The 10,022-nt window shown below is 34.5% G+C and overlaps 1 protein-coding gene across 1 annotated transcript; it reads left to right on the top strand.

The window, feature by feature from the left end:
- Positions 1-500: 500 nt before the first annotated feature.
- Positions 501-6,142, top strand: LOC143614113 (uncharacterized). The gene is made up of 17 exons (XM_077087638.1): positions 501-631; positions 1,693-1,765; positions 1,953-2,018; positions 2,174-2,239; positions 2,334-2,416; positions 2,493-2,544; positions 2,626-2,694; positions 2,798-2,865; positions 2,961-3,009; positions 3,112-3,199; positions 3,289-3,390; positions 3,484-3,535; positions 3,692-3,743; positions 3,890-4,006; positions 4,098-4,841; positions 4,982-5,462; positions 5,705-6,142. Exons 1-17 carry the CDS (start codon positions 501-503, stop codon positions 6,007-6,009), a joined length of 2,598 nt encoding a protein of 865 aa, XP_076943753.1. The 3' UTR covers positions 6,010-6,142.
- The last annotated feature ends 3,880 nt before the right edge of the window (positions 6,143-10,022 follow it).

The following is a 10,022-nucleotide window of genomic DNA, read 5'->3' as shown; positions in this document are numbered from 1 at the left end:
ATATCTAAACTTTCAATGGCTCAAAAGGGAATTATTATTTCAGTGTATAAATCAATATTACATCATTGAAAATAAATACACGACCTTGAACAGAGAATAAGACAGGTGCTATATCAAGGGCAATGATATGGGCATAGTTAAAGAAATGATCAAAAGGAAAATATAAGAAATGAATAAACAATTCAAATACAATATTCGTTAGATAGTCGAATTCTCGAATGACACATACCAAATCACAAAGAGTGTAATAATATAAAAGGTTGACATGCTAACCAATGAAAATTCTCAAAAATATAAAGTTGATGTAATGTTCCGTAAACAACCAAACCAAGGATTCTATACTATCGTGACGATTTTCATTTTTTTTTGCTCTCTCTTTAATAAATAAAATACTTTTATATTATTTCAAAAGTTTCGTACAAATGGTTGCACCGCCATTTGCAGTTTTTTTTGTCCTCACTAGTAGTTGTCGCCTCTAACAATATCGTCTAGTCTAGAGCATGGCTGGAATAGTGATCAATCCGGTGCACATTCTTCCGGTTGCCGACATTGTTGATCGGCTACTCGATTACGTTCGCAGTGGCACGAGGGATGACAAGAAGATCTGCCGTCTGTGTCTTCATCTCTCCAGGTTGTAATATTAGGGGAAATATGTATGGTGCATTTTGTGTATTTGTTACTCGTTCATGATTTATGCGTTCGGTTATAGTATAATTATTGTTAGTGATTTGTTATTAAACTTAATGCTAGGTTATTCGTGCTTCGATTTCACACACTCGCACTCGCTAAACATCTTTAGGATATTTTGCTTCTGAATTTGGAAATTGCGTATTAAATTTGAGATTTAAGAAACTGAAGTTAATCATTTCGAGTTCGGTGTAATTAATGCTCGTTTCTATCTCTCTGAAGGTAGAAATTAGGTCATTTGAGAACTGAAATTGGAGCATGTTTGTTTGCTAGTGGTTTTAAGGACTTAGCAGAGCTCATGCTCGACTCGTTTTGAGTTCGTTTTTTATAGGCTGAGCTCGGCTTTGGAGTCATTTTTTCAAGCTTGAGCTCAGTTAGGGCTTGGATCTTTTGTTATTTATTAATTTAATTTATATTCATTTTTAATGATATTTTTTGTATTTTGAGAGAACATTAACGAGCCTAAGCTTGGCTTTAGCTTGTGTGAAGTTCCTTAAACGAGCCAAAGCTCAGCTCGAGGTCGGCTGTGTAGTGTGAATTTAATACATAGAAGTACAAAAGAGTACAAACTTAAGAATACGCTACTACGCTAGGCTTGATAAGGCCCCGCGAGCCTAAAGAATCGTCTAATACTCTTTATTTGAGGCTTGGGCTTGATAAGGCTTGGTTCGTTTCATGCTTTTTATCAATCTGATCTTGAGTAGCTAGCTCATGAGCGGCTCAGTTAGTTTGCGCCCTTACTTATACGGTTTAACAAATAGATTATTCAGTAAGTCATTAGGATTTTTATCTCTAATTAACAATCATCAATGAGTTTAACAAACTAATCCTGGATGGATGTCTTTAGCAATTAGCAAACACAAGTGATAAATCCAGAAAGAAACTTGAACATGGTGACATTATGCGCGTATATCATTTACGATCATCTAAACTTTACATTTACATTCTAATTTTTTATGACCATATGCAATTTGATACTGATTAGATATACGTTGACTGTTGCAGAGCTATTGACCATGCGGTTAGAAACAATGAAATTCCACACAGAGCTTTAGAGTTACCTGTCTTATTGAAGGAGGTATGAACCTCTTTAATGTGTTCTACATTTTTAACTTCTAATTGAGAGTAAAAATTCAACATGACGTGATGTAACTTTTTAAGTTTTGTTCATCAACTATGTTCTATTAAGTATATCCTATATACATATTAGTTGTTAGATTATGTAACTAGGATTGTAATACATGCTTGCACTGTTATGTGGTTAGGTACGTCAATGGACTGGTGACGAAAACATCCTAACAGCTATAATGATGGTGATGATATCTATAAAGGTACTCTTGTATTTCAATTTCTTCCAGTCATTTAAATCATCAATTACCATTCTGAGGGTTTGTATGTTTATTATTCATGTTTGTATCTTATTGATGATGTGCTGTGCAATTCTTACTTTCTGAAGTCTAAAATCTTGTTACCTTATATATAACAGGGTGCATGTAGAAACGGGTGGTTTCGTGAGAAGGATAATGAAGAACTTCATACTCTTTGGACTGAGGTTTGTAAATGGTTTTTTAATATCTTTATATTTGTTGATATTTGACATTTTTGTAGCTAATTCTCTTATTAATACTACTGTTTTGTGATTGTAGATTGCAACAAGTTTCTGCAGTGTTAAGGATATGAACTCTGGAGAAAACACAGTTAAAAACAGCATCGCAACAGTACTGTCACGGTATTTACGACTCTTACTATATGGATTGTTGTGTTTGTTTTTGTTTGATTAATCTTTTGGCTTCTATTAATGTTAGGTTCTTTCCGAGAATGAAGATGGGTGAAATATTCACATTTATTGAGGCACCGGTAATAGTGTTCAGTTTTGTCTTACCTAATGTTAGCTTAAATGTCTATGCACTGATCATCATTTTATCTATTATACTGTAGCCGGGGCATGGTGCGTTTGTTAGAGATTTCCATATTGCAAAGAATGTAAAATCTCCTGATGAAGAAGTAGTAAGATTTATATATTATAACTTAACATAATAAAAAAAATGTTTGCTTTATCATGTATTCTGATTAAAGTTTAGTGTTATTTCTATTTCTCACTTCACTACAGTATTTGTTTGTTGCTCAAACAGATAACACAGAGACATCATCATGCATCACAAGTCCTCAGTTAGTCAGGTATACATTTCTTTTAATCCATTATGCATTTTTCTTGCAAAGCACAAATGCTTTTAAAATGGTCTGACCTGTAATTGTTTCTGTTCAATTTCTAGCTTTTTGTTGAATGGGAAAGCAGTTGATAGGAGAACTGGTATTTACAAGGTTTGTACTTTGTATACACTGATTCATGGGTTTTCCTGCTACAAGTGGCATACCGAGTGTGCTGTGTGAATACTTTAACGTGTTTTATAATATTTCTATCAGGATCCTGGACCACAGATTCCAACAGATATAACAGATTTGGTTAGGTATGGAACAACAAATCTTCTTCAAGCGGTGGGCCAGTTCAATGGTATGATACTCTACACATGCACTTTGTTTCCAACATAGTTTTTGTGTGCTTAAATTCTATATATTAAACTGTCTCCTATTGTATGGTAGGGAAATATATCATAGTTGTTGCCTTCATGAGTATGATCACAAACCCTAGCTGCCCTGAACTTCCAGATTATACGCAACCTGCCACTGTTGCATCTGATTTAGGTATACTCATTTAATGTATGAGAAAATAAAATAAGTGATAGGATTATAAACATATTCTTGTTTAATGTTTTTGGTTTGTTTTTTTCATGATAGATAACGATATAGTTGAAGGGCCATCTACAATATCGCTAACTTGCCCCATAAGGTATGCACCAGACTTGTTTTTATAGCTGTTGATTTCTAATTTTTTTGCCTAATAGATAATGCAGTTCAATAGCATTTCATTTTAACAAAATTTAGTGGTTTCTTTTGATCTTCCACTTATTTATGTCTTTGGATCTGGGCTCTCTTTCTTATACAGCTTCAAACGCATCGTGACACCTGTCAAAGGTCATTTATGCAACCATCTTCAGGTGAGTCTCCAATTTGCATTACTCATGGCTTTAACTTGGTTACATTGCCACGTGTTGGTAACTTTGACCATGTTGACCTTTTCTAATTTGGTGCCTGGTTTGTATATCATCCTATGATTGTTATACGTTTTGACTCTTTTTTGCAGTGCTTTGATTTTGAAAACTATGTGGACATGAACTCAAGAAGACCGTCATGGCGTTGTCCCCATTGTAGTCAATCTGTATGCTTCACTGACATCCGAGTTGACAAGAAAATGGCTAAGGCAAGTAGTAACTACAAATACTACAACTGATCATTTTCCATTCATTTGATGTTTTTGAACTGTCTAATGTAAGAAACTTATTCGTCCTTAGGTTTTGAAAGAAGTCAGTGATACCATTTCACATGTGAAAATCACCGCGGATGGCTCATGGAAACATGTTAACGAGTGTGATGATCATGCTGATGAACAAGATAAACCACTTTTACACCAAGAATCTAATCCCTCTTTGGACAAGGGTGAAGATATTATGGACCTAACAAAAGGAGGTAATGATATTGATGCCCATCAAGAAAATGAAGAAAAACCTTCTCTTGCTCAGCTGCAAAACCAACTTAATCTCTGTGGTCGAATTCCCAGCCTTTTAAACATGAACCCTGTTCATACAAATACTTCACCTCATATGGAGAATCCATTTTCAAGACAGACACATGAAATCAGGACATCAGATACCATATCCAACGTTGCTGTTTCTCAGGGTCAAACTTACATTTCTAGTTCCCACAATATGCAGTTACCAATACATGGAATCTGGAGATCTGTGAATCCTAATTTGCAGGGTCAAAGTCAAAGTCAAACTGAGTGTCAAATTCCTGCTTCCGGCATGCAGTTTCAACAGAATAGCATGAATAATATGAGTAATGATTATGGTCAGAGGTACACAACACCGGGTGCCTACGTGACAAGAATTCCAGTTTCTGTTCAAGTACCTCCAACTCAGACTCCTGCAGGAATGGATAGACAGCAACAATTTTCTGGATCTTTTACGGATCAACATCAAATAATACGTATGATTGCAGCTTCAAATCCTTCGATGTTCGAGAACATGGGCTTACAGGTACATTATATTGCCGCCTTTATAGTTTCTATTTAATGAATTTCTCTAAATTCGCAAAATTGCCTGGTTAGATATTTTGGTCAAAACGGACCTGTTGAGCCATATTGTTATTTTTGATTTAACTCTTTCTTTCTCTGTAGAATTGGATTAATCATGGTCACTCAAATGTTTCAAGCCAACCAGCTCAACAATTTGGTGCTCACTCAGGTCCATCTCATCAATCAACTGGTCAACCAATCAACTCCTACCGATACCAGTCAGCCAACCATATGGTAGAGTCGAATCATGTGGGTCCCACAATCGCTCAAGTAGTCAACCAACAGGGCCACCACCATGTATGTTCCGTTAGCAACCGACAAGCCCTCTGCTATGTAGGTCCCACAACTGGTTCTATAAGTAATCAACAAGCCCAGCACTATGTAGGTCCCACAACTGCTTCCATAAGCAACCAACAAGCCCTCCGTTATGTGAGCCCCACGAATGGTTCCATAAGTAACCAACAAGCCCATCACTATACCAATGCCACTGCTCCACAAGCTTCCCAAATCAATGACTGGACGCCACCGACTCCGGCTCTAATTCCTAACTCATATTCATCTATGCCTGTGATATCATTGGAAGGTTAAAACACTATTCTTTTTTTATTATCACGATAATGATCTGATTTCAGTGAACTGATTTTGGAGGCTTAAATAGTCTTTGGTGACTTGCAACTCGTTTGACCCGCTCCCAATTTAGCTAACTTTTTGAATTTTGCCTATGTGACATTTCTGTTAAAAGACTTATTTACCTTTTACGTGTTAATATTGCCACCTGGCGATTACTAATTCGAAACCTTTGTATTTTGTGCACCTCATGTCTAGGTGTTGGCCAAGCTTTTAGGATGCAAGAGGGTTCGGTCAATGCACCAGCAGACCAGATTTGGCGACCAGTTAGTCGCATGCGTGGAAGTTTGGGGGACCGGGCTTATTCAGATGCTTTTAGTCAGTCCATTATTTATCCAACGCAACCAGTCCAAGCGGATGTTAGCCCACCTGCTCTGAGCACTCCTAGACCTTTTATACCAGCCCATCTGCAAGCCATACTGGCAAATAACAGAAATGCAAATGGTTTACCAGAAGGTGCAGATGGTTCCGTATTGGATGGGATGGTGGTGCCTGGTAATTAGGGGAGGAAATGGATATTATACTAATATAGAAAACATAGCCTGTTTTGCATCTATTTGGCTGTGTAACTGCTGATTGTGTTTTTTTTTGTTGTTGACACACTCAAAACTGTTCCAAGTCTTTTGGAATAGTTGCTTTTGGTCCCACGTGGTTACGTTTTGGAGATATTACTGCTGAGAATATATATTGACATATTACTACTGAGTATTCTTTTATACCTGCTAGTTTTCCTTTTTACTATGATCTCAAGCACAATACACACACACATATAATCCATTGGTATACTTTGAAGAGTTGTATTTTCACTAAAACTTAGTCTTAACTCTTAACTATAATATGTTTGATTGTAGGTATTTTAGAGACCGTATGCAAAATACACAACTGTGTTTCATTTCTTTATTAAAAGCACACCTTTGCGAGATGCAATACTTCTATTTTCACCAAGGTTGTCTGCCTACTCATGAGTTTTAGCTTTCAGGTTCACAGCATGAGGATCTGCACCTAGGAACAAAGACAAATTGGCTTGAATCGCCTCTTTGTGCGGTCTTACTTTTGGTCTTTGAGGGATCAAAGTTGCATCTAATTAAGTTTCCTAGCTCATAACCAACCTGAACCATTAGTCTAACCTGATAGATTTTGGTAACAGATGCATTTTAGCACGCAGTGTGATTTACAAAACTTATAATGAGTTAAAAAATATATGAGAAAATTACTACTAATCAGTTAATTTTATCATGTATTGGGCATGAGATGTGTGATCTCATCATCGTGTATCTACGTTTTCCCATGTATTAGAATTTATATCCATTAATTAATGCATTTGTATTGCGTGATGTGACACGACTCACATATCATAAGAAAATGCTATTTTTTTAATAAGAAACCGACGATAATTCACGTCACTAACTTAAGTGATATTTTTAGTGGCGTGTACCTATTCCAACTAAAGCTTGTGTCAAATGTCGTGACAACCTACAATATTGTCATGTTTCGAGTCATGAATTATGATAAGTTATCATTAAATTGCTTAATTTTTTTATTAACTTTGACGACTGTATTCTAAAATTAATTAAAATAAACTCGTTAACTATTCCAAAGAACTTAAAAACATTAAGGATGGGAAGTTAGCAATGAAGAAAGGCAATTATTCATATACAAAAAAACTTTATATACGCCTTTTTAACACATGCTCCATTAATAACAAAATTACACATATTAGGCATATGTAGTGGTTTAAAAAAAGTGAAAAATGTCGTTCACGTTCACTGCTACATTAATTAAAATAATGTTTAAATTGCATAATAAAAACAATTAAAAAGAAAATGGAAATGTCACACCCCGACCAAAGGCGGCGGAACATGCCGGGGCGCAACGGATTGTCCATGAACACAAGATATTATTAAAGTGACAATATTTAATCAACTCATTAAATTCATTCAATCACAAAAGTAGCACATCTCGTTCATACAAATAAACATTAAATACTAGAAATAAATATTGTTCATTTTTCTAATAACCTAGCGGTATCAATTAGAATGACGTTTTCAAACTCCAAGTCAAGTAATAATCAAACCTGTAACAATGCATAAAATAATATTTGTCAACACGTATGTTGGTGAGCAATTTCATAGTTTTGAGTATATATAATATGAGCGAAATTCACAAATGTATATGATACTATAAATAAAAGCATCAATCGTGGTATATAAAACATATGTAAAAGAGAATCCTTTCTAATCGGTAGCAACCGACATACTCAGATAATGATGCCCTATGCTACTAGCACAAGGCTAAGTAGTTAGGGGTGCGTATGATCATACTTATTGCGTTCCACAACAATATAAAGTAAACACTCGTGCACGTAAAGCATATGAAACATATAACTCACAATAGAGCAAATATTCTAAGTATCATACACCCTAGAGTTTGTGGTTTGAAGATAGAGTATTATAAATCGTTCTTGTTTTGGATAAGTATACATGTTACCCCCAAAGTATAAAAGTGAAAACGAGGGATGAAATATACTCACATGAAATAGTAACTTGAAGGATAGTTTGCGATAAAACGGGGGAAGGGTAAGTTCAACGGGTAAGACCTAGATTAAAAACGGTCTTGAGTTAGTAGATGGTTTTGAAATCTTTTAAAGTAAAATAATTTGAAAAGTAACATAAATAATTAAAGTTTGAAGACTAAAATGTAAACACATAAGGAATTAAAGTAATGATTTTGAAAAGTAAGTTTATTCGAAGTCGGGTCTTGGTATTCTATTTATTAGCTTTTACTTAACCTTTGTTAAGAGTGTGTTTGGGATTCTTTATTTTCCTCTCCTTATGACTTATAAAGGTTGAATAAGTCATTTTTATGTTTATAAAGTGTTTGGGAACACATAAGGCCTTTTAGGTTTCTCCTTATCATCAAGGCTAAAAGATGGGTTTTCAATAAGTTATGATTTTGTAACTTATCTCCTTATAGATTTAGAATACCCATTCCACATTTCCATTCCACCCAAACACTTTTAAAAATAACTTATCCACTTATACAAAAATGTCCTTTTTGGTCATTTACATCACTAAGTTAAACCAGACACTTCTTAAAATACAACTTATTGACTTATGTTAATCCAAACACTTTTTTGAAAACTCATTAATAAAAAGTCATAAGTCCTTTTTCACTTATCACAAAAAGATCTTTTCAACTTAAATAAGGAATCCCAAACACACCTAAGTAAATATTTGGGTGTAATTGCAATATTGCAAAGTTAAATAGATACCAAAATGAGACTTTACGAGTATTCGGATTTGTCGGTTCGAGTCTTGATAATTGGTCAAGCTCGAAGCCGAGGTTCCAAAATGTTATGAGATAACTCAATGAAATCAAAAGGAGCTTAAACCAAGTGTGTAGTTCTATTAAGAAGAACCTCGACGTCGGTTAAGCGAGTGTTTGATTTTGTCGTTCCAAACTTGTTATAAGATCAAGTTAGATTCAACATACCAAGTGTTTTGAGAAAACAATTTAAAATTAGTTTATAAAATAGTTTTAGAGAAAATATGAGATTCGGTGGCTCAAAATACACTAGTGTGTCTTAAGCGAGTGAACTCGATTTATTAAAATTAACTTATTAAAATGAAGTTAGAAATTATAATACACAATTCATACTTGCAACATATTAATAAATCATTATAAATATAAAGTATTTAAACAAGAGTTCGGTTTGGGTTCGGCTCTTGACTCGGAAAGAAACCGAAAATGGTGGCCACATATCAAATACCATAGAACTCATTAAAATAAACTTAAAAATAATACTACTCAAATCTTTCATACAGTATGTTAACAATAAAGTATTTAAACAAAAGTTCGGTTTTGGTTTGGCTCTTGACTCGAGATGAAACCGAAATTGGTGGCCACAAACCCAATACCACTGAACTATTAGAAATGATTTGGAAACTAAAAGTAAGCAAGAACTAAACAATATTGATAAGCATAAACAAAATTAAAGCATAAACTAAAGCATAAGTTAAGTATATATCAAGGACTATAATAGTCCTCCATGTAGCCTTGCCATGTAGCACAACACTTCAACGGCCGTGACCGGAGAAGTGAAAGTCGAAGGAAAAAAGGGGTGTATATTATATATATGTTGCGACATAAAGCTTTAAGTAACAAGAATTAGTTAGAAATAAAGATTAGTATTAACTTGACCTTAAGAAGTCAAACTATTAAGAACTTGAAGAAAGAATACTTGGATATTAGATTGAGAGAGCATTTGGAGAAGAAAGAGCAACCAAAATGGTGCATGGGGCATTGCTTTTATAGTGGTGGAAGTATGATTTATTCATAAGGGGTAAAATCCATGTGATTGGTTAAATGATCAAACAAGCTTTAGATAACTGACAATAATAGTCCCTAAAGTTTGTTTTAAGACATTTTTCATCATAAAGAGGTGTTATAACGTACCGAAAAGAATGTTTTCTTGACACAACATTTATGAAACATAAACGAACAAAAAAATCCAACA

Source organism: Bidens hawaiensis, unplaced genomic scaffold, assembly GCF_021521415.1.
Source record: "Bidens hawaiensis isolate Kalapana, Puna unplaced genomic scaffold, B.hawaiensis_p1.1 tig00039037_1, whole genome shotgun sequence".
Lineage (NCBI taxonomy): Eukaryota > Viridiplantae > Streptophyta > Magnoliopsida > Asterales > Asteraceae > Bidens > Bidens hawaiensis.
Note: the sequence above shows the minus strand (reverse complement) of the source record. Positions and strands in the feature narration are given on the sequence as shown.